We start from the raw sequence: 25,931 nt of genomic DNA, 5'->3' as shown, positions 1-25,931 counted from the left end.
TTTTAGAGCTAAATAAAACTGCATAAATTAAATGAATAAAATTTGTAAATTAAATAAAAATAATCTATAAGAACTCAAAAATCTATAGACAGTGATGAATTATTAGATAAGCAAAACGAGAAATTTTTGGTCATTTAAGGAGATACCAACTAGCAAAATATGATTCTATTTCATTAATTGAGGAGCGATGTAAATGAAAAAATAAAAAAAGAGGGTGGTTATAAAAAAGATATTAATTTTGGATTTTATTATGAGAGAGAAATGTAAGATATTGAAAATAAGTAATAAATGGAAATGAAAAAATGCAACCCATACCCTTTCAAGCTTATTGCTAACAACAAGCATCTCAAATAACTTGAAACACGTTTAAAGCAAAAAAAATTTCAATTTGCTGATGCATAAGGTATTTTATCTAAAACAAAATACTATCAAGCCAAAGAAAAAAATGAACTATCGCTTAAATAGATGATAGAAGAAGGATTAACAAAGAGTAAATTTTATCATGATGAAGCACCAAAATAAAAGAAAAAAAATGAATCACCAAACTAAAGCTTGAATAAATAATCATTCTCTTAGATGTTGAAACGATCCTTTGAAAAAGAAAAAGATTATAATTAAGACTAATAGTAGTGTTTGCAAAAGAAAATAGGAATCAGTAATCTCTTCAAAGATGAAATCAAGGCATCTGAATGTGGGGGTAAAGTAGAAAATACAGGCAGAAATTTATTTGCATGCTCTCATAAAATTAAATTGCACTCAGTTCTAAAAAGAATCTCTGATAATTATTAATAGCATGAAGAATATTATGAAGATAATGAAAACTTAGCATAAATTATTAAGTTATCCAAACATAACTCAGATCAATAATATAAATTTTATCAAATCAGTCAAGCTAAAAAGAGCTCTGTTGAAACCAGGAAAATTTTAAGCCGTTCTCCTATTATAAGAAAACTTAAGATAGTTCAATATTCTGCTTAACATGGAGGAGGAGTCTCTATACCTTCAAATAAAAGGCATATTGTAGAAAATAATCCAAACTAACCAAATAAAATTAGACCATCCTCAGATGAAACTAGATATAATAAGAGCAATAATTCTTTGAAATAAGTAAGTAGGTACTTTTATCAAAAAGATTCTTTTGTTATGCAATCATCTGCATAATCATGCACAAAAAACGAAGCAAACAAGTCCTTAAGTCCACCATATTAAAATAGCAATAATTTTAAAGCAAACAAGTTGAGTATTAAATATATGTAATTTTAGTAAAAGTTACCCAATAACGATTTAGCTACATAAGATTTATTTTAAGTAGAAGGAAATAACTCTTAGGGAATTCAAAGATTGCATTCAAGCTAAAAGCATAGAGGACCTAAAAATACAATTACAAATTTAAAGCTCAAAGAAAATTCTAAACATTCTGAATTTAGTTTTGTAAATAGTAATCAACCTATTGACTTAAATATATCAAAAGAAAACATATAGAAAAAGATAATATTAATGTAAAGTAGCTCATTTTATAATAATTAGTCTATTAAAGAAAACACTACACCACATAAATAGACAGGATTCAAAATTTAAAGCAATGACGATATCAGCTTCTCTTAATAATATCAGGAGTAGAGTGTAAAGATGGAGTAAAGTTAAGCTCATGAAGAAAATTAATCATAAATTAATTAAAATGAATAAATTCAATAAAATACATCTAAATAGATTATTAATTCGAATGATGATACTAATATTTTATAATAATCAAATGAAATTTTATCAGATTCAAAGCAATTATAGTTATAAAAAAATTTATCATAAAATTCGGTATATAAGAATGAAGCAAGCGATTAACTTCATGAAAATAAGCTTAAGTAAAATATTAATGAGACTTAATCTTAATAAGAGCTAAGTGGTAACTAAAATAAACACGGGATTGATGGTAACTAAGAGAAAGAGTAAATTATTGATAATATGTCTAAAGATAAGCTTGCAGATAGCCAAAATATTGAGTAAATTGGTAATTTGTTAGATGAAAAATAATTAAGTGTCAGTTAAACTTATATAAATACTGAAAATAATTAAAAGCAGGTTGACTAAAATAATTAAATAACATTCAAAAATTCAAGGATACTTAATCAAAGCGAGAACTAAAGCATAAATGAAAATAAAATAGAGAGTAATAGTCAAATAGATTAAATTTAATTATCTCAGAAAGAAAATAGTTTGAAATTAAGCAGTAAAAAGAGCAGTCAGAAAAAGTTAACCCTATCAAATGAAGTTTAAAATAGTTAATAAGATGATAATAGTTAAAAGCAGGTTGACTAAAATAATTAAATAACATTCAAAAATTCAAAAATACTGAATCAAAGTGGGAACTAAAGTATAAATGGAATTAAATCAGAGAGTAATAGTCAAATAGATTAAATTTAATTATCTCAGAAAGAAAATAGTGTAAAATTAAGCAGTAAAAAGAGCAGTCAGAAAAATTTAGCTCTATCAAATGAAGTTTAAAATAGTTAATAAGAATAAAAAGAGTAATAGACAACAAGCATAATTGAAGATATGAATCTAAATCAGGAATTAAATGTCTCATAAGCAACTAATAATAATATAAAAGAGAACTCTTCATCTATTGAGCATACATAGGAGTCTTTTAAATAAATATAAAACAATACTAATCAGAATAAATAAAGCTCATAGAGTTAGCAATAATAAAAGTAATCAAAGAAATAATCTACGAATAATTAAAAAAAATAAACTAAAAAAAAATAAAATAATTAAGTACATTAAAAAGATGATAAATCTAATATAGAATAATCTAAAAATTAAAGCCAAAAAGTGATAAAAATTGATGAAAAAAAATGATTAAATTTATTTTTTTATAATTAATAAGTAAAATAGACAAATTATTTATCATTAAAAAAAATTAATTTAAATCTAAATTACAAAACGCATTTAACTTAAGTTTAACAAAATGAGAAATGAAACTATTAAATAAGTTGAGATTTCTCTTTTGATAATTTCAAAGAAATTTTTAAAAATTTTTAAAAATCTTTTCAGAATATTTTATTATTTATAAAAAATAGTTTATTTAAAATATTTAATTAGCTAATCAGTTTTAAAACAAATTTTTTAGAAATTTTATATGGATAATTTTGATAATTTTATTAATTTATTTTATTTTTTTGGATTGAGTACCTTTGTAATAGTTTTGGAATAAACATATTGGCTTTTGAAATATATTTTTAAATTGCAAGAAGAAACTAAATTTAATATAAATGTATGAGTGTTAATTTGTAAGCCAATATTTATAATATACAATTGATAAATTGAAAAATATGATAATGCGAAATAAAAGAATAAAATTATGCAATTGATTTGTTACTATGAATAAAAATTATTATAAATATTATAAATAATAAGCATGAATTAATTAAGTGACTGTAAATCAATTTTTTCTATTTTAGTATAAAATAAATACAACAAAATTTGCAATTATTCCTAAATATTATCTAAATTTAATTTCTAAAAATCTAAAAAAATAAATAAACCGAAAATGTAAAAATTATAAAATATACTAAAATAAGACAATAATTGTTTTAATCAACTACTTTCAAATATACTTTCTTAAATATTTTAAATAAATTTATATTTTTAAATAAATGATAAAACACATAATTAAAAAAATGCTTCGCTTGACTAAAATAGCTAAATTAAAATATTTAAAATGTAAAAACACTATATTTATTTATTTTTGATCTATTTTATAGAAATCTGATAAAAAATAAAATGAAAAAAAAAAATACAAAAATGATAAAAAGCATCAAAATTAATAAATTTTGTGAATAATGTAATTGAAAACGAAAATAGTTACTCTGCTTAAAATATTGCAATTAATTTGAATATATTAATTCGCATATTTTACATTTTCTTTCAAATCAAATATATGGTTAAAATAAACTTCAATAAATCTTCAAATAATTAAATCTCCAAAATACTTGATTTTGATATTATTAGAAAATTAATAAAAAAAAAATAAAAGCTAATATCTTCAATTATCAAAAAATAAAAATATGATTATTGGTTCACAGATAAAACTTGAAGATTTATCAAGATCAGAAGAGAGTCCTGCTAAAATGCTAAGCAGCAGAGAGTAGAACTATATGGATGATGATATATTAAATGGTGCTCAGAATCGAGAAAAAAACTTTAAACTATAATTAAATGATAAATGTATTCTTTAAGAGCAGTAACGAAAAAGACTGAACACATAGGATAGTTATATTCCTGCTCCTTAGACTCCAGAAGTAATTAAAAAAAACAGTAAAGGTCTTTAGCAAGTTTCTATTAACAACTTCAACTAAAGTATTACAAGTCCCTCTTAACCTTTTTAGAGCTACGACTTAGCTTAAAGGCATAAGAGTAGTATTGGGACTTTAGCAACAGGTAAAAATGAAATAGTCAATGTATCAAATAATTTCTATAATATGAAAACTGCTTGTTCTTATACTCCATAAACGCTAAAGATTAGAAAAGAGTCTAATAACATTTATAGTGGTTATAAGTTAGAAGATGAAAACATGAAGTCTCTTAAGTAGAATAACGATTTAGATCAAGATATTAAAAAAAATAATTTACATTAGATAAATCTTTAAAGGGAATTAAGTTTTTAATAAAGCAATAATAATTTCATCAATAACCCATCACCCAATTTTATTAACTTTAATTACAATAGTAGCAACAATGAAAACCAAGAAAACAATAAAAATGAAAAATTTACTATCGCTAATCACCTTAATTTACAAATTAATTTATTAAAAAATGCAGAGTAAAATCCCTCTGAATAAACTAACTTTGCACCACATATAGCAATGAAGAAAGTTGTAAGTACAAATAACAACGAAGGAAATGATGAGAGTGAATACAATAAAGATAATACTAATTCAAATAAAGCAAGAGGTGCATCTAAAGCATCTTAAACGTAGAGAAAATCAAGATTTAGTGGAGTACTTGGCAGTGCTTTTGGAAAATCAGCTAATTCTTCTGATATTCTAAAAAATATTAATATAATGAAACATGCTAGGTAATTTATGAATAAGCTGCTTAACTTTACAATTCATTCTAATTTTAAGTATCTAAAATAAAAACACTATGATTTTATTGGAGATCTCAGTGCTTTTTACAACCCTGAGGAACACGTCTTTGTAGAGGGAGAAAATAGTTTGAAGAAATCTAGTTTGCTAAATAAATCTAATAAGTCATTTAAGTCTTTAAATTCTAATTTAATTAGCAAGTCTTAACTTTCTTAGCAAACATTTTTTTCAAGTTAAAGAAAGGAATTTAATAAATTTATTGTACTTCTATTTGAAATCCTAAAGAGTGTTCCTGTGTTCGATCCAGAATCTTTTTTTTTTATCATTTGGGATTTGATTATGCTTATATTTTAAACAGTTATATTTCTATTCATTCCTTTATCAGTGAGCTTTTAATTAAATATTCATATCCCAGGCATTTAAACTGCTGGCTTTTCAGCTATAGCAGGCAGTTTCTTTTTTTTAGATACTATTCTAACACTCAATAGAGGAGTCTATATCAGTGGGGTTGCTGTCTTAGATAGAAATGTAATTCTTAAAAACTATTTGAAGAATATTCTATTTACTGATTTTGTTACTCTTATTGCTTTATCTAATATTAATGAATATCTACAATTATTAATCCTATTTAGAATATACTACATAAAAGTTTTAGTCAATCGTCTTGATGACCACTTTTCATTTAGAATGAAATTTTCAGATGTCATGTAACTAGCATAAATGATTGTTTCGATTATAATAATAGCTCATTTATGCGCCTGCGGCATACATCTAGTTAGTAGACTTTCAGTTGAACTTGGCGGATATCAAAATGCATTAATCATAGATTAAAGGTAAGATAATTGGATAAATATGTATATCATTTGTCTGTATTTCTCCTTGATAACAATGTCAACAGTAGGGTATGGTGATGTAACTCCTAAAAATAATATAGAAAGAATTTACATTATGGTTATGACTCTATTAAGCTCTGCTCTATTTGGTTATGTAATTAACACAATAGGTTAGATTTACACAAAAAAGGCTTAGAGGAGAGCTATATTTGAACAGAAAAAATTTGATATAATCACATATATGGGAAATAGAAATATTCCAAAACACCTTTAAATGAGATCAATAAAATTCCTTGAATATATATAATTTTAAAAAGATGAAACCCACATAAAAGGATAAGCTATTATTGACTAGCTTCCATCATAACTCTCTTAAGAAATAAAATAAGAGTTTTTTGGTAAGATATTACACTCAAATAAATTGTTCAACTCTCACTTTTCTCCATAAGTCATCAATTAATTAGGTAAATTATTAGAAATTACAAAAATTGGCAACTTAAAAGATCATCAAATTTATTTTATCTATATTACCTCACCTCAAAAAATAATTGATGGAGGAAAGATAAATAATCTTTTGCATTCAATTATTATTTGAATCATTTATTTTCTACCACTAAATTTAATTAAGCGTTATTGTTAATTAATTAATGTAAATCATCTCAAAAACTTAACTTTTTTAATTCTACTAATTCTTAAAAAATAATAGCTTTAACAATGAAAGAGTTATCCCTTGCTCCAGGAGAGTATCTTATCTAGTCCGGATAAAATGATAACAGAATTTATTTTCTTCTTGAAGGGTGTGTATCTATATATGTTTAAACTCGAAGCGGACTGCAGAAGAAAATTGTAACAATCGAAGAAAAAAATTATATGTTTGGGTAAAAATATAGCATTTAGAATTCAAAATTTATTTTTACTTTGGTTGAAAGTTGAATTATAAAAGATTAAAAGAAAATAGTAAAAAAAAAAGAGGTCAATTTTTAAGCAAAGCTTTAATACCATTTTAAAAAGTAAATGGATCAAATTGAATCATCATACAGTACTTATTATTAAGAATTAGTTTTTTAATATTCATTAAATTCCAAAAAAAAATATGAAGATACAAATTATGATAGGTATAAATGGAGTTACTAAAACAATTTAAACAGGCTAAAATATTCTGAGAATTATAAGCCTTAATTTAAATATTAGTGTAATGCATTTAAGCTTAATTTAATTAGACATTAATTTGATAAATCTAAAATATCATTTTATCATAGATAATTATTTAAAAATTTTAATTTTTTAGCATTAAGTTATTTTGAATAGATTAATAAAATGAATTAATTGATTTGAATAATATTTCTTAAAATATTAATTTAGAAATAATTAAAATAGTCTTTCACTTCTTTGTCATCAATTAAATTTTTATAAAATATTTTTTAATTAATCTAATTTAATTTTTAAAATTTAAATATTTTACTCATTCTGTCATAAAGCAGTAAAGAATTATTTAATATCTCAACCATTTTGCATTGCTTTTTATAATTTAAATAGCATATTTATCAATTATTTTATTGATTAAATTTATTAGTTTATCTTAATTTTAAAAAGCTAAATTATATTTTATATATAGTTAAAGATCATTTTTTTGCTAGTAAGCAAGAACTAAATGGCTGAAATGTGAAAAAACCTCTAATTTTGCATTTTGTGAACTAAAAGATTTCAAAGAAATTTTATTGAATTATCCTAATGAATATGAAGTATTTTGTGAAATTAAGGATTCTATTATCTTTGAAGAAAAATCTGCGGATACTTAGTGTGCAAGCTGTGACAAATTTTCTCATAATTTTTCTAATTGCCCATTAATTCACTTAAAATTGAATAAATCTAAAATAATTTACGCACAATGCTATTCAGAATAATAGGTGAGACAGAAATATTAAGAAAATAACTAACCATTCATTCGTAAAAGAAAGCTTTATCAATCATTTAGAGACAGACAATTAATTAGATCAAATCTTAAAAAATTGAGAATTGAATATGCAAAATAATAGCTTTTAGAAGATTAAAAAGAAGATGCATAGACTGGAAATTAGTCTATGACAAAATTTTTAATTTAAGAAGAAATAAAAAGTTATGAATAATATTTTTATACAACTGTTGAAGATAAGTAATTCTTTTTAGGTGTTCCAGAAATTAATGCTTATTTACCACTAACATAAAATGAAGAGTAATATTTGCAAAATGAGCCGTTTAATTAATTTCTTACATCAGATAATGAAGAAGATTATGATGCTGATTAAGGTATTGAAGATTATTTATCAAGTAATGACAAAACTGTTAATGATAAAACTATTGAAAACTTAGATATCACAAATGATAACAAAAGTGAAAAAATTAATAATTAAGTAGCAAATTTCAATTTAAACACAGATAAAAATGCAATATCTTCAATTAACTCAATTTCAACATCTCAACAAAAAACAGAACACAACAATACAATCAAGTAAAATATTTTTTCTAAATCTCATATAAACTCAGACGAATCAACTTTTGAGTTAAGAAAAAATAATCATTAATCAAGTTTAATTAAACTTTAATAAGATGATTAAATATAATTTAATATAATTCCTCATTATAACTCTGAATAATCTATTCATTCAAGTCTAAAAGAGCCTTAATAATTTTAGTATACGAAGCAACAATCATCTTAATCAGTTAAATTTTCTTAGAATTAAGTTTATAATAATTAGAGTTAAGCTAACAAAGATCAATTAATATAACCGCTTTAATAATAAAATCAGCAATTATAATAATCTCTTCCTTAGGTCTTAAATGATCAAATTCTAAAATTGATATGTTAAGCTATGTAGTTACAGTAAAGCAACTAAAGTGGTAATTAAGGAAATAATATTTCAAATAATTAATCTAGTCTTACTATGTAGTAACCTACAGTCTAAAATATTAGAAGACCTTCATTTTAAAGGACTAAAACAAGGAAAGGTACTCATAAAAAATCAGTTACTATAATGAGATCTAAGACATTTAAATAAACGATATAGCCAATTTTATAGAATGCTCAAAATATTACCTAAGTGGATAGTCATTAATTAGATATCTAACAAAAATAAAGACAATAATAATTTTATTTCTTTGACTTTGAAAAGATTAAAAATATGGTGAAATATTTCCCAAAATATAATCTGCAAAATGTTATTAATATTCAAAACAAATACTTCAAGCTAAGAATGAATAGTATTAGAAAATCAATCAAAAAAGAAAATAACGTAGATAATAGAAGCCCGACATTTATAGGTAGACCTTCTATTTAATAAGGTCTTTCTCCTACTAGAAAAAGGAAAGAATAGCGTTCTAATGCTATAAACTCACCTTTCTAAATAAGATGCAAGCAAGTTAAGCAAACGATAGTCCTTTAAAATTGATCAAAATAATTCAATATCAAATTATTAAAAAATAATTTAATTATATTGGTTGAGTCTAATATTTAATTATTGTAATTTATTAATTTATGATTAAAAAAATTAAGTATGATTCATGTATTTGAGAATATCCTATAAAATGATTAAATATATATTTAACAATTTCATATGATCAATTCTCTCTAAATTTCAAATAATATTAAATGTTTTGTTAAGTAGCAAATTAATTCATTAAAAAAAAATTAATTATTTCAATAATATTTTTTATTATTTTGATTGGATAATAAGCATTTCAGATTTTATCAGATATATTTATTATTACACTGATTTTTTTACATTTATTAAAACAAAGTAATCAATTTTATAATTACTTTTTGAAGAAGGATGGATGAGAAATATAAAATATATTGATTAAATTTTGAATTATATTAATTGAAAAAGTACAAATATTAGAATTTGTGATAGATTAGATAAGATTACAGAAAAATTAAATTAATTTTAAAATTATTTAATATCTCAGACAGTTGTTATTTCTTTTTCTTATTTAGCAGACATGTACTATTTAAATCTTCTACTAGACTTATAGAAATAGAAAGCTACGACCATAGTAATACCGAAGAGAACACCAAAAATAACAATAAGAGCAATACTCCATCCAGGAGCACTGTTATCGCTTTCTCCAACAGTTTATTAGGTTTAAGGATTTTATGTTTAAGTTTAAGGAATAGGATTGCCACATTATACATCATAGTCAGGAACAATAAATGATTTGACTCTATTTTAGAAGTCAGTCAATTCACAGTATGTTTAAGATTAGTCACAAATCTTTTAGTATTCACCATTGTATTTGACTTAAATATACTTTTTATTATCCTTTGTTACAATTTCAAAAACGACATTAGAAGCAAAGTCAGTGTCTTCAGTGATACAAACTTTTCCATCAACAGGTTTAAAGCCATTTTTTATATATTCAATTACACATTCGTAAGAGACAAGATTAAGTCCTTGTAAAACAGTATTGATAGTTGTATCATGAGCGGAAAGGACAGTGAATATAGGCTTGTGGCTATCTCCAATATACTTTAATAAATCTGAGAAGAAAGGAGTAGGAACAACTTTTTTTTGTTATTCAGTTAAGAAAAAGTTTAAATAAAATTAAAGATGGACAGCAGCTTTAATTTTTTTTGATAAGTCAGCATCTCCATAAAAAGATTTTGATGAATCATCTTGAGCAGGATTATCATTCCATAAATTACATTAAAGGACATCTAACCAGTCATAAAGTGTAGATAAAGTAGATGAAGAAGCCTTAAATCCATATTTCGAGAAAAGCTTTTCAAAGTCTAAAAACTATTAATCGAAGAATTATCTATATTCCTTAAATAAAGGTCCATTTGCAGCATCATTTCTCCATTAAACACTATTTTGGCAAGCGTTTCCATGAATAAAAAGAGCTCCATCATATTGATTCTAGACAGTTCTGATAGGTACTGGTTGATATGCATTTGTAACTGAATTGTTATCACCTGGCTAGCTTGCTAAGTTACTGTAAGGAGGGTTAAGATGTTTGGCTTTATCATTATTACTAGTTATACTATTTAAAATAGTAGGTCCTGTTCCTGCAGGATAAAGACCAGCCATGAAACTCTAAGCAGACATAATTGTTCTATAAAATTAAAATTATTATTAAAAATTTGGAAAAAATCTTAAAATACAAAATTTAGATTATAAAATAAAATAATTAATTACCTATCAGAATCAGTTGATCTAATATAGAATTAGGGGGAATAGAATTTTTCAGGGATGAAATTTTTATTAGTAAAATATTCATTTCTCAATGAACTTCCTAATTAAAAGAGCTATCTTGCACCAACAGGTGATAGTTAACCGGAATTAGTTTTTGTCTAGTCAGTATTGTAGATAGGAGCATTGGAATTATAATTTGGGTATCTGGCACCATGTCTAAAGACAACAATTACTTTATTTAATTAAGCACCATCTAATTAGCACTAGGTGGCTATAGAAAAAACTACTAATAAAAGTAAAACTTTAGCTGACATTTTTTGCTATTTATTCCTATTTATTTTCAAAATTTTATTTAATATTAATTATAAATACTTTATGATCCTTCCTCTTTATAAAGTATAAAAGTTTACTAATATGAACTTGTTGGTAATACTTACTTTTAATTTAAATGAATTATTTATCAATAATTAAATAAATATATGCTTAACTTGATATAAGCTTAACTCTATAAATATTAATCTAAAACTTACTTTAATTTCAATTTTAAAGTACCTTTGTAAAATACATATGCATAATTCCATGCTATCTAAAGTAAAGACTAGTAGATCAACTATATACTTAGCATTATACAATATTACTACCAGAATTATATGGAAAAGATAGATGATTTACAATTTGTTTTAGTGTAACAAGATATAAATAATACATTATAATTTTAAAGCATAGCATTTATTACTATTAACAATCTCTAAAAAATTGCTTAACCAAAATTGAACAAAGTTAAGATAATTAAAACCCCCCTTAAAGTAATAAAATACTATGAATTATCGTAAAATACGTTGAAATATTGAATAAAAATTTGAAGTAGAACCAATTTTTTGAAAAATAAATGATTGATAATTAATTAATTAATTATATAATTAAAAGGTAAAAACTAGAACTATTCGGGAAATTAAATCAAAGAAGGGAGATCCACTAAATCATAAATTAAAATATATTCCCCCACCCACCTAAATATATCAAGCATATAAATCGTTCAAATTTATTTTATGATGCTTTTATCTACTAATAAAAGCAATTAAATTTCTTAATAAATAAATAAAATGATAATTTTATAAAATTTGTGTTAAAGCTAAGTAAAAAGTATGTTTAACCTAAAAAATACTTGAAGCAATAAAAGATATAAAATTTTTATTTTTTTATGAAAATGGTGTTTTATTTACAAAATGAAATAAATAATACAAACATGATAAGTAATCTGATTTGTAGTCTAAAGAAAAAAATACAATTAATTTTTAATTAGAAGATATAAATATAGAACTATAAAATTATTTATAGAATTAATAGAAGAGCGTTATAGTTATTTAGTACTCACATATTCTTTTCATTTTTCTAAATTGATTTTTCTTTATTTTCTTTTTAAATTTTAGATAATATGTTAGCATTTAAAAAATAAATTTCTACTCTCTTAAAATGAATGTTTAATAAAAATTAATCAAATTTAAACCATTAATTATTAACAAATAAATAAATTATTATAAATGTTAGTAAAATTAATTATCATATCTAATAAGATGTATGTGTTATTATTTAACAACTTTAACCTTAAAACTAGAACAAAGTATTTAGGTTATAGAATTTTTAAAATTCAAGCAAATTAAATTGACTATATGAAATAAATATAATTACATTATCTTAAGTTAAAAAATAAATTTAGATTTTACTTCATCATACTTTTATATTAGATAAATTTAAGAATTCTAAATTGCACATTCTAACATAAATAATAAAATTTACAAAATATAAAAAATGTATTAAATAAGTTTTCTAAAAATAGAAAAAAAAGCTTAACCTTTTTAATTAAATTAAGAAACTAAAAATTTAATTTTACTTTTCAGAGATACTTTAATTAATTCAAAGATATTTGTTTTAAAAATAAATAAATAAATATAATTATATTAAATTTTATTTTACACAAAATTATAATAAGGAAAGTGATAAGTATTCATTCTTTTATTGTTGATTTATTATATATATTTTTAATTCTTACTTAGTGTTTCAAATTTTAATTGTTTATCTTGGTGTGATTAAAAGATTAGATATTTTCAAGTTATTATTGTTATTAAAAGTACTTGACCTTCCAAGTTATTTTAAAGAGATATCTAAATGACTTGTAACATCCTTATTAGTTTTATTTACATTTTTTCTATATTGTAAAATTTTTCTAGCAATCATTTCTATGTTAACAAAAATGCTATAGCCAATAAATATTAAATTAATTATTTAGATTGAATTTTAATATTTAATAAATCTTTCTTAATCTATTTAATCTAGGTATACATAAGTTAGAGTAATTATTTAGTAAACGAATGCTATAATTTCATTAAATAATAAATAGATTAAATCTAGTTAATGTGTACTATAAGGTTTATAGTAAACAAAAAGTAGAGACGTTATTAAAGAAGTTATTATTAAAAGAAATAAACTTACTTTTAGGTTAATAGAGCATATTAAAATAGTGATTATTATTTTTCTGACTTCTAATAAGAACCAAAAATGCTTATGAAATTTAATATTATTTATAATTAAATTATTGTTGATATAAGAATGTACTGTGTTTAGTTCAATATCTTGACGCTTACTAAGAACAAAAAAGTAGCCATATGTCATAAAAGAAATGATAATAATTATTATAAAGATGTAAGAAATTATTGAAATAGGAGATTAATTTTATAGTAATTAGGTATTAAATATTCTTCCAAATAATTGCATGTAAAAGTAGCTGCTAAAAACTCTGTAATACTTTATAAATATATTCCAAAAAATATAGTTGTATGTCTTTGATTAATATATATGCTGCTTGTGTTTAGCTAAGAACTTAGTTACTGCAGAGACTAATACCACTAAAAGAAACAAAATAATGAAACAATATAAACTATCTGCAGTTTATTCTGTGAAGTTTGAGTTAAATTGTAAAATTTTAAATAAATTGGCTTACTGATTTTTTTCAATATCTTCTGTTAGATTTATATTTAGATAATTAAATATTGAAAAATAAGATAGCAAAAGTCTTACTTTAGAACTAACTATTCCAAAGTTTCCTATTAATTATAATGTATAAATGTAAGCATCACAAAAAGGGTGAAAATTTGTAACTAAGAAAGGTAAACTAAAAATAAAATATAGCTGTATTGAGTAATCTCCCAGTTATTGGAGTTCTTAATTTGCGGTTAGATCATCATCCCAGCATTAGGCATAATCTTATACAGAAGAATAACCTGGTTTACAAGCACATGTGTTTTATTATTAATCTAACTATCTTGTTGTTGAAGCACAGCTTAAACATTCATTACTTGCACTTCCGAAGCACTTATCACACGAAAAATGACATTAACTATTTTAATCATCCATCTGATTTGATAAGCAGTTATTGTTATCATTCTAGCATTTAAGACATTAAGTAACTTTTGAGGGGTCATCACAGTATAAACAATTTTTTAAGATTTTTGAGCATTATGTGCAAATTAATTATGAATTACAATAAGTTTAGCTAGGCTATATGCTCCAACATTGATTATTGTATAAATAATATCCAGACTAACACTAATTACATGCTCTGAGAGTAGGAGATTGAGCAAAGCAAGATTAGCAATTAGGTATATTTGAATCTACACATTATTTATTAGTGTCACAACAGGTATTTATTGGTTACTAGTCATAACATAGATTTTTATATAAAAAATTACCAGAAATGCATTATGAGCAATTACCTGCTTAATCTTAAGTTTAGCAGATACCAGAACTTTTGCATTCATAATCTATGCAGTTTGCTTAGTCAGGTTTAGTTTTTTAGCAATTTTGTCCGAGTTTATATACATTAGGTTAGCACTTTTAACAAATATTAGCATTTTATTTGCAATCTAAGCATAATGAATCTGAGCATGCTTAGCATTATTTATTTTAATCACAATAAGTACCATCAGGTTAATTTTATAAGCATTAACCATTAAAAAGATATAAACTACTTTAGCACTAATTACATATTTGTTCAGAATTTTTTGAGCAATCTAAGCAATTTGTATCTATACACTTTGTACAACTATTATTGTTATCACAATATGTCTGTGGAGGTTTTTATGGTAGACATGTACTTTAAAATAAATATTATTTATTTTAACAAGCAGTACAAGAATTTTTATTTTGACTAGAGCAACTAGCACAATTTGTGTCTTAACATGGTGTAGTGCATATATAGCTTAAGTTTGGTTATTTTTCGCAATAATATCCCGATGGTTAGCTTTTTTAACAAGAAGCAACAAATAAATAAACATCAGCTTAGCATAAAGTACAGCTAGAGGCTTAATTAGAACAAGCTGCACAAGAAGTATCACATAGACTGCAAGTTTTATTATTCAGATAGGTTCCTTAATCGCAAAGAGTAGCTTATGAAATACATACGTTTTTATTTAATATTTCTAAAGGTGGATTACATTATTTTTAGAAAATAGCTATTCCTTAAGAGGCTATAGAAATTACTGTTGTGTTATACCATACATAATATGAAATAGAAATTTCTTAGTTTTAGTTTTAGAGTGTGTAATTTCCTAATTGAAGACGAGGGTTATTAAGTTCGTTGTTTGGAAATTTTTTGTAAACAGTAAAAGTATTTAAGCCAGTAAATAAGTTAATAAAATTTAATTAATTTGATTAAACACTATGATTTAGAGGAATAATCAAGCTTAAAGATCTATTAAAGCTTTAATTTTAATTATAATAATCACATGTATTTCCTTTATCAGGATCATTAAAACATGAAATTTAGCTTGCATCTTCAAAATTGCTTTAATTTAATAAATCAGTTTAAATATTTCCATAAGGGTCTTCATTTATTTCTATGAAATTGTACTAAACAGATTAAATTAGTAAAGAACCTTTTTGTTAACTAACTGTAACATTAAAACCAGTTAAATTTTAGCTAGTAATTTTAAAATAAATACTAAATTTATCATTTGAATTAGTATTTACTTATTTTTAAGTTTCAAATCCTGTTAAAAATGCCTATACTTTTTTAAGTATCTAACCTGCGACTTGTGGTAATTAATATTGAACATAGAAAGTATAACTATAAAAATTGTTATTTAACTACATATTAACTTATTCAGTTAGCATGTCTGAAATATAAATAAAATTGTATTAAGTAGTATCAATTGCAAGATAGTTTATATAAAGTCCGTTTAGAATACTTCCTGTAAAAATATTTAAAATGATATTGAATGTGCTTAATTATGTCATTTTTTAAATATTAAATTTAATGTATGGTTGGTCATACTAATTATCATATCTATTAATGCCTACTAAAATACTTGGTGGTTTTATAAAAGAAGTCTTAAAATTGAATGATCTACTTTTTGAGAAATCGTTTTATTGAGTTTCATTTACTTTTAAAAATTCTTTTAATGACAAAGCAAAACCATAATCAATATATTATATATTATTGGTATAGACTATATCTGATTTCACATATTCTAATAAATTGGTGAGTGATGATAATACCAGTAAAATACTTACTTTTTAAAACATTTATCTCATTATTTAGACAAATCAAAATTTATTTAAAACTACTCACTCAATTAAAATAAATCAATTTTTGTAAAAAATGTTTTCCTTTTTGCAATAGTTCCGATTCTTAAAAGTCAAATGAGTCTTAATCTTTCTTTTTTATAGACGAAATTTGAAAATTAATATCTATTTTTTGATTATTAAAGTCTGTGAATGACTGAGTATAGTTAAAACTAAATCATTTTCAATTCGTTTACATATTTATTTGTATTAATTTCACAAGTGATACGTATGAATAATTTTAAAATTGATTAATAATTACGTATTTATTAATTTATGATTAATTAGCTATAAAAATGATTTAAATGATTAATTAATTGATTGATTTTAATCACAAATTTTAATACAAAAGAAAAGAAGTGATTTAATTATTTATCTTACACCTGATTTAGTTTTATAGATAACGTTTATGTTTTTTTAATTAATAACAAATTATTGATGTATTAACAATCCCTATACTTATTTCCGAGTGGCTAGGTTTAAGAGTTTTTTAAGCTGGGAAAATAGTAAGTCAGTTAACTTAATTTAAGAAATGATATTCATATATAAAGGAAATTCAAAAATTATTTTAATTTGTTAATTAGCTTAAACAGAAAGATGTGAATTTTTCTTTAATAGTAGAAATTATTATTACGAATGAAAAATTTAATCTGAAATAATTCATTTTTTTATTTTAAAATCTATTTATGAAAATTAAAAATTTATTAAAAATAAGCAATCAAAAATTAAAAATCTGTATAATTTTGTCATTTTTTTAATAAATTTTTGAAGAATTTTGTTTGCTTGTTTAAATAGTTTTGATAGGTTAACAATTTTATTTAAATTATTTGAATATTTAATATAAAATTAACAAAATTATAATTAGTTGTAAACTAAAATAATGCTCAGATTTGAATGGTAAGTTTTATTTTAATTAGCTATTAATTTCACTTAAAAATCTGGAAAAATTCATTCTTTTTTACAAATAATAGCTAATTATTTCTGATACTTGATTAAATTTGATATTATATTATAAAAAAATACTCAATTAAGTATTTAATTTTCTAAAAAACAAATATACTAGTGTTTTTTAAAGTCTTTATTTTTCGAACATTGCTATATTTTTTTGATAGTGTAAAAAATCAAATATCTGTTTATCTTAAAAATTACATTCATTAAATAACTATTAAGTTATTGAAGAGCTTAAAAACCTTAAAAAATTTATTTAAAAAATATAAAAAACACACATTTTAATAAGACTTTATGTAGGAGTTTTATTTAGTTCAGCATTTATCTCGTTATTTCAAACAAAAATTTCCCTAATGACAATAATTTTTGTCTACTTGAAATAAATTTTTTAAATAAGAGGAAAATATAAATCTTATATTCATAAATTACACTCAAATCTAAATTTATGTAAAATTAATTAATTTATCCCTTAAAATATCTTAGTTTATTTTTACTTTAAGCAAAATAAAATAACAAATCCTAAATATATATATTTTAAAATTTATATTGTCTTTTTTTATAAAATGTGATGATAAAAAGTTATTTTACTATTAAATTAGTTAATCCTTATATTTAAATTTCTAAAAATGATATCAAAGGTATAATTTTATTTTAAATTTACAAAATGAAATATTACAAATAAAAAGTTATCGTCTCAAATCTAAATATCTTTTTTTTACATTTTAGTTGTTTTTTTTAATGTTTTGATTAAATATTTTAGAATTTATATAAAGGGCTAGACTTAATATAGGATTTTTTCAATTTAAAGAATAAACAAAAATAGATTTTTAACAAATAATCAAAAATCCTTTAATAGGCAGAATCAACAGACTAATGATTAAAATAATAGCAAGTAAGAATTGTGAGTATTAATAAATAAGTGATTTAATTATTTCAACAGTATTTAGTAGTAAAATACTATCTTTCGAAAAATAGTTTGTATTTTACTTTAAGGTTTTTAAATGAAAACAAAAAATAATTAAATTGGCTTCAAATAAAAAAAAAATTTCTTTTACAAGAAATAAAGTATTAATTAATTTATTATCAAATTAGGAAAAATGTAAATAGTTTAACTTTAAAATATTTAGGTATAAAATATTTACTAGAAATAATATATTTTTGATTCTTAAGATATGATTTATAAATTAATTTCATGCTAGTATATTCTATTTTTAAAAAATGTGAATTGTACTATTACATTTATTAAAAAAAAATAATCAAACGTAATTTTTATATTAAATCTTTTATTTATGACTGATTTAATTACTCAATTATTGAATGTTTATCAAATTATTAGTTTTCAATAGTTCTAAAATAGTAAAGTTATAAAGAGTCAAGTGATGTAAAAAGAAGATGTAGAAAACAGAAAGATTGATGCAGAAGACATCTCTTCAGATGATTAAACAAATTTCTTAAACGAAAAAGGGAATTTGATGCAATCAAATGCATTATCTTTTGAAACCAGCTAAAATAGATATGACAAAGCTAATAAATAAAATCAATCTAATAAGAATAGCAATAATTAACAAGAATTTGAATATTTTTTTGATAATATTTTAACAATAAAGATTCCCTTTACAAAATTAAAGTATGAAGTAACTTACTGCTAAACTAGTAAAACAATTTTAGGTAAATTTTATTTTATTTGTTATCTTTTGAATGTTTTTAAACTTATTTTTTTAAACTAATTTATGAAATATATTAAGGAGGCGTTATGCTTTTTTTTATTATTTATGTTTACTATATGCTTTATTGCGTTTTCACTGAGACAAAGAAACATTGAATATGGGCAAGAACATTCATTCCAATCAACTTAAACCAACCTATTATTAAAATCAAATTATTTTTATCTAAAACAAAAACACTTAAAAGTATATATACTTTAAAATTAAACTAAATATATAATCCGAATGTATTTATTAACTAATAGTAATAATATTAATAGTTAATATTGGATAAATTCTGAAAATCTCTATATTTATTTATTATAGTTATTATCTTGCAATACATCAAAGAGCATTTCTTTATATTCATTTTAACTAAAAACTTGTTAAATCTACAAAATTTTATCTTGTATTGTATTATAATAGATTTCACTAAATAGAAATGTTAAAAATTTATATTTTTAGATGGTAGATTTAATCATTTTTATAATAATTTAAAACAAATACTATAAAATTATTTTTAAAATATTTTTAAACAAATATCTTTTCGTCAGAATAAATTAATTTATTGGTATCTACAAATATTGTTTGTATGTATAAACTAAAAGCAAAAAAAAATATTTAGAAAATATATATGACTATTTTTATATAATTATCTTTTCAGATATTTCCTCTTCAACAGTTTTATCAAAAAAGCCTAAGTTGAAAAGGTTTATCTTATAAATACATTTATTTTATAAATTCAGACTATAAAGTAATATCATCAAAGTTTTGATAAATAGATACACCATGATTTATTTTTGGTATAGTTAAGTTTTAGAAATTTCTTAAATCTTAGGTTTATTAAATACAAACTAAATAATAAAATCATGATTTAGAACTCAAGTAAAATTTTGAGTGCTCTTCTCTTTCCAGGATAGGGAAGTTAGTTTGTTGGTATGGGAAAATATATTTTATAAGACTAACAACATAAAGATTGGTCTTAAAAACTAGTTAATGAGTATTCTAATATACTAAATAAAGATATGATTAAGCTGATGCTTGAAGGACCATAAGATTAGATTAATTTGACTGAAAATGCATAGCCAGCTATTTTTATAAATTCATATATTTCTCTATTAAAGTATATGAAAGAAAATCAAATAGAAGATATATCTAAAAAGTATACTCATGCTTTAGGGAATTCAGTTGGAGAATATAGCGCTTTAGTAGCTGCATAAAGTATAAAACCTTATGATGCAGTCAAGCTACTTTAAAAGAGAGGTTAGCTAATGCAATCAGCTTGTTAAAATAAGAAATGCGGAATGCTTGCTATTTTAACATAGGATGTAAGCATGATTGAAAACATGATTTAGAATTTGAAGTCAACCTTATATCCTTCTGAAGTATTTTAAATAGCTGTTTATGCATCAAATAAATAGCTTATATTAAGTGGAGAGTAAGCTCCTCTTAAGCAAATTTAAACAGATTTAAAGAAAAATCATAGGATGGCTAGTGTATTTCTTTAGGTATCAGCAGCTTTTCATTGCTCTCTGTTAACACCAATTAAGGAAGATTTCAGAAAATGTTTAGAAAGCATTTAAATTGAGAAACCTAATTTAAGAATATTTAGAAATACAGATATGAAAGAATATTTAAGTAGAGAAGATATAATAGAAGGTTTAGTAGAATAATTAGATCACCCTGTATTATTCTAACAATCTTTTGAAAAAATTATTAACTATGCTTTTAATTAAAATTCTGAAAAATATGAGCAAATTTAATTCGTTGAGCTAGGAACAACAGGATTGCTTTCTAAACTAGGTAAAGACATTTCTCAAGGATTTTTAAAAAAAGAAGACATTAGCAGTATTATACAATTTATAAATGTATATTGAGCTAAACTTAATAGAAATATTCCTAAATACTAATTAAAAATCAATATCAAAGTTAATTAATAAAAATTAAAATTATATTTTTCATTTAGAAAATATTTAAAAAAGAAGAGAGTTAGTTTATTTAAAATTGTTTTTTTGTATGTTTAAGTTTTATCAAAAAGTAGTTTTCACTATATATGGAAATTTCATAGCATAAATTTAAAATGGTGTTACTTCAATTAGGATAGTAGAATATAATTAATTAGTCATATCATAGACTACCTTATTCATTAAAATATTAATTTTATGATTAAATAGTTAATAATGAATTTATTATTTTATAAACAGATCAATTATATTTTTAGGAATAAGTTTCATTCGTCCTAAATGATTGTTTAAATGATTTTTGCATATAATATTACTTAAATACAATACACTGATTAATTTTTAACTTATGAATGTATATATATCTTTCTATCAATCAATTAATTAATTATTTGATGAATTTTTGATTTGCTTTACTTTTAAATATATTAGTTTTTAATTGAGTTATAATTTAATTAAGTAGGTATACAAAAAAAGTTAATACTGACTTTTCTACACATTTAAGCTCAACAATATAACAGAATAGTAAACTCTTACGTTGTTTGATATCTTATATTATATTATATTGAAGATCTTGGGATAAAGCTAAAATGAGCAAATTAATAAATGGGAATATGATAGATAACAACGAAAACAATAACATTTTGGCAAATAATTAAGATGGTGATATTGACTTTTAAGATTAAGATGGAGATTAAAAAGTAGTTATCGAAGATGAGTTTAACAATTAAAAGTAGGAAAGAACATAACCAAATGATCCATTTTAGACAAATAAATCTTCATAATAAATCAATAACAACTATTCGTACATGAGTAAATTCATAGGCTATTGCCGCTACTGCTTTTTTTCTTTCTTTAATTCAATCGCTAGCAATTGATTAGATATAGGAATAATTTAGATATAATCATAGGCTAGCTAGTATTGAATATGAATTTATTATAAAAATTATTAAATAAAAATAATAAATATTTCTATTAATTTTAGGTAATAGCGATAAATAGTTTCTTTCAAGTCAGTAAAATCTGTAGTATTATGATAAATATGATTACAATGCAGATTAATAACCTCCCTAAATGAAAAAAAACGTCGTTGAAGCATATAACAAGCTATAAGACTATGTGTTAGTAAGAACAATTTAAAATAGAATTAACAAAACAAAAAATTAATAAAGACTATTCCATTATATAAATTGAGTATTTATTTATCTTAATGTTATTAAGGATATACACTAGCAAATCAATGAGAAGATGAAGAAAAGCGAAGAAGAATTCTTGTTTGTATTCAAAGAATAAATGTACACTGTTTCAAAAGAATTAAAAGCTCTTAAAAAGAAAATGGATGATGAGTTATTACGCCAAAAAGCCAATGATAAAATGAATATCTTAACTGAAGAGAGGGATTATTTCAAAGCAGAAGCTCTAAGATTAGATAGAACATGCAAAGAATAAGAGAGATAAATTGAAGAGCTTCAATTCAAACAAAAAGTTCTTACTGAAGATAAAAATTATTATGAGGGATTTGTGATCGGTAATAATTTCGATAATTGAATTTATATGGATATAATTATTTTAATTCTTAAAAAAAAGAAACTAAAAAGGAAAATAAAGCATTAAAGTCTGAACTTTTACAGTTGTACAAATTTAGAGCAGCAGAATAAAAAGACACTTAACATTAAATTTAGCAATAGGTTGGAAATATGTAGCAATATAATACACTAAACACGGGTGTAAGTTAGTTGCTTTAAAATTAGTAGGCAGATTTTGTTGATAATGAAAATATATCAGACACTCGTCCTTTCACATCCTAGAACCAACGAAATGAAGATATATTTTTGAGTGAAGTAAAGTATAATATGTCTGGAAAGAATAATAAATTTACTACAGTCCCCACTTAAGTTTCTTCAAATGTTCAAACTCAATAAAATTTTTTCTCCTCTCAAAGAGCTTAAACACATCATTCTAAATCAAGAGTTAAATTGCTTGATAACAATGCTGGGAGTATACAAGAATCTAGATATTAAACTTATGGTAGTGTTTAGTAACCTATGAGTGAAATTGAAGAACTTCAATAAGAGGTAGCATTATTAAAAGAGGTAATTACAGATTAATAAATATGATTTTTAAAAATTTAAATTATTTAAATAAAAAATTTTTCAATGGATAAATATTTGTGTAAATATTTTAAATTTTTTATTTATTTTATAGAACGAATAAAAATATATAGAAACTATCAAATAATTGAGAGTAGTTATAGATAAAGAAAAGGCTAATTCTAAGTAATTTATATTAAATATGTGTTGCTTACCTTCATAATATTTTAAACAAAAATTAGAAAAGTGAAAGCTAATCTTTCATAAACTTATTCTTAAAGATCAGAGCTTGAATAAATTTTATTAGATTGTATTCATGAGACAAAAAAAGATATTTAAAGAAGGAGAGCAACTTAAAAAGCGTATATTTTTTTATAATTAATATGAGCTTTATCTTAAATTTAAAAATAATTAGAGAATAAATTGCTTTGTAGAATGCAAATTTAAAAAGGACATAATCTACTCTAAAAGGATAGTTATAGATATTAAATGACGAAGAGATTCCTTTCTCCTAATTCAGCAACAAAGACAAATTGTAATCACTCAACCTTAGGATTTTATTTTATTAAATTTTATATTTTATAGAAAAACATTAAAACTCTTTATAAGCAGTGATAAGTTTTTAGATTAAATATACCAGCTAACTTTTGGCCATAGCAAAATACCTAAGGTTGAAAAAGAAAAGCTTCTATAAGAAACTTAAGATGACCCTTAAATAAAGCTAAAAGATAAAAATAAGTTTTACCTTTCTGAGAGTTGGAAGTAAGACGCTCAGAGTGCTTCTTAAATATTTTAAAATTTTAAAGGATTCAAATATAGTTTCAAGCCTTAAAGTATTAATTAATTTTCTGTTAAAAAATAATTTATAGTTAAAAAAATAAATTTTAGCTGCTTAAGGAAGTAGGTAGATCAGCACTAAAAATTTAACTTCATCACATTTTAATTTTACAGAAAAAACTGGAAAATCCATAAATCTAATTTAATCTTTGTAGATAGACCCTCAGTTAATTTAGACTCCATAGATTACATATAAACATAAGTTGTACAAAGATGTTAGTAAAGAATTCTAGCAAAAGGCTTCAGAAAATAAAATATTAATTGGGATATGAAAATCAATTTTTAAACAAATAATAAGATAAATCTATTAATTTTTGTATGTGTAAATATATTTATAATACGAATTTAAAAATTTTAAATAAATAATTATCTATTCTATTAATTATTTATTTATTAGCTAATTTTAAATTTCTTTTTATAACAATAAAATTTAATATCAATCTTTAAGGTTTACTTTAAAATTATCAATGTAAAATTTATAACTCAAATGTATAATTTAATTATTTTTTAGAGAAAATAGAATAAAAATCTTGTAATGAATTTCAAATTAAAAAATTAATTTAATTGATAAATTATTTTTCAGAATAAAAAAAAAGCTTAAAAAATAACAAAAAGAAGGTCCTACTGGGATTCGAACCCAGGTCAAGGGATTTAGAGTCCCCAGTACTAACCGCTATACTATAGAACCCACAACTGAAATTTATGTTTTTCATAATTACAATTATATAATAGCATGAAATAAAAAAGATATTACACTAAAGAAATTCTGTCATTATAAAGAATTTATTAATCTATTAATGAATCTAAGTCATTACTAAATTTTATCTTATCAAATTATTTGTTTCAAAAAAAAAATCAGGTCCTACTGGGATTCGAACCCAGGTCAAGGGATTTAGAGTCCCCAGTACTAACCGCTATACTATAGAACCAGAACATGATATAATGAAAATAGAAATTCTTCAAAATATACTTCTCTTCATTTTAAAGCTTTTTAACTTTCATATTTTTTCTTGAAAAATAATAATTTAGTTTATCAAATTAAAATAAATATACCTCTTATAAATTTTATAAATTGATTATGAAATAAATTTAAAATATTTTAGTTATGCCAAGAGAACATTATACTTACTTTATCTTTTTACATGAAAATTAAATGTATAAGCCATTTAATATCAAATATATGTCAAATAACTTTGAGAGAAAAAAATATAAAATAAATCAAACATAATTTTATAATTTTACTAATTATTTATAAAATTAGTATATTTTAAAAGTAGGATAATATTTAAAAATAAAAATAAGAAAATAAAATTATATTAATTAGACTAATGGAAAGTATTAAATAAAATAAAATGTTTGTAAAAGAATAAATTTAAATTATTTTTTGAAAAAATAGAAAATATAAAAAATTGTAAACAAACAAATTTTTTATATCAATTTTTTCATTAAACTAAATATAAAGTATTTTAAATATTTTATCAAAAAGCAAAGGTCCCACTGGGATTCGAACCCAGGTCAAGGGATTTAAAGTCCCCAGTACTAACCACTATACTATGGAACCGGAACACAATCTAAGTATTCTAATAATTTTTTATAAATAAATGAAATATTTTTAGCATTTATTATTGTTTAGAAATAGATTTGATAGTGGGTATTGATGTAAATAATAAAAATTAAAGTCACATGCTTTT

General features: G+C 22.3%; 7 protein-coding genes across 7 annotated transcripts; 4 read left to right on the top strand and 3 right to left on the bottom strand. All coding sequences in view use genetic code 6, as the record gives it.

Annotated features, from left to right (window-relative positions):
- Positions 1-670: 670 nt before the first annotated feature.
- Positions 671-1,102, top strand: TTHERM_000885859 (hypothetical protein; the record flags this gene model as incomplete). The annotated part of the gene is made up of 1 exon (XM_012795442.1): positions 671-1,102. The coding sequence occupies one exon, from the start codon at positions 671-673 to the stop codon at positions 1,100-1,102; it is 432 nt and encodes a 143-aa protein (XP_012650896.1).
- Positions 1,103-4,061: 2,959 nt separating this feature from the next.
- Positions 4,062-9,339, top strand: TTHERM_00885840 (cation channel family protein; the record flags this gene model as incomplete). Its single annotated transcript, XM_001013613.2, has 3 exons — positions 4,062-6,378; positions 6,621-6,792; positions 7,530-9,339. 3 exons carry the CDS (start codon positions 4,062-4,064, stop codon positions 9,337-9,339), a joined length of 4,299 nt encoding a protein of 1,432 aa, XP_001013613.2.
- Positions 9,340-9,852: 513 nt separating this feature from the next.
- Positions 9,853-11,471, bottom strand: TTHERM_00885820 (histidine phosphatase family (branch 2) protein; the record flags this gene model as incomplete). The annotated part of the gene is made up of 2 exons (XM_001013611.4): positions 11,086-11,471; positions 9,853-11,002 (listed from the first exon to the last, which is right to left on the bottom strand). Exons 1-2 carry the CDS (start codon positions 11,394-11,396, stop codon positions 9,853-9,855), a joined length of 1,461 nt encoding a protein of 486 aa, XP_001013611.3. The 5' UTR covers positions 11,397-11,471.
- Positions 11,472-13,140: 1,669 nt separating this feature from the next.
- On the bottom strand, positions 13,141-16,374 carry TTHERM_00885810 (transmembrane protein, putative; the record flags this gene model as incomplete). Its single annotated transcript, XM_001013610.2, has 3 exons — positions 13,141-13,263; positions 13,573-13,641; positions 14,158-16,374. The coding sequence occupies 3 exons, from the start codon at positions 16,372-16,374 to the stop codon at positions 13,141-13,143; spliced, it is 2,409 nt and encodes an 802-aa protein (XP_001013610.2).
- A 2,513-nt stretch (positions 16,375-18,887) lies between these two features.
- On the top strand, positions 18,888-19,695 carry TTHERM_00885800 (transmembrane protein, putative). The gene is made up of 2 exons (XM_001013609.3): positions 18,888-19,317; positions 19,395-19,695. The coding sequence occupies exons 1-2, from the start codon at positions 18,939-18,941 to the stop codon at positions 19,469-19,471; spliced, it is 456 nt and encodes a 151-aa protein (XP_001013609.3). The 5' UTR covers positions 18,888-18,938; the 3' UTR covers positions 19,472-19,695.
- Positions 19,696-20,219: 524 nt separating this feature from the next.
- TTHERM_000885799 (hypothetical protein) lies at positions 20,220-20,570 on the bottom strand (the record flags this gene model as incomplete). The annotated part of the gene is made up of 1 exon (XM_012795441.1): positions 20,220-20,570. The coding sequence occupies one exon, from the start codon at positions 20,568-20,570 to the stop codon at positions 20,220-20,222; it is 351 nt and encodes a 116-aa protein (XP_012650895.1).
- Positions 20,571-21,903: 1,333 nt separating this feature from the next.
- Positions 21,904-24,512, top strand: TTHERM_00885770 (hypothetical protein; the record flags this gene model as incomplete). Its single annotated transcript, XM_001013607.2, has 9 exons — positions 21,904-22,126; positions 22,299-22,438; positions 22,535-22,841; positions 22,901-23,406; positions 23,519-23,589; positions 23,646-23,765; positions 23,819-23,938; positions 23,989-24,236; positions 24,292-24,512. The coding sequence occupies 9 exons, from the start codon at positions 21,904-21,906 to the stop codon at positions 24,510-24,512; spliced, it is 1,956 nt and encodes a 651-aa protein (XP_001013607.2).
- Between the last annotated feature and the right edge of the window lie 1,419 nt (positions 24,513-25,931).

Source organism: Tetrahymena thermophila, assembly GCF_000189635.1.
Source record: "Tetrahymena thermophila SB210 genomic scaffold scf_8254814, whole genome shotgun sequence".
Taxonomy (NCBI): Eukaryota; Ciliophora; class Oligohymenophorea; order Hymenostomatida; family Tetrahymenidae; genus Tetrahymena; species Tetrahymena thermophila.
Note: the sequence above shows the minus strand (reverse complement) of the source record. Positions and strands in the feature narration are given on the sequence as shown.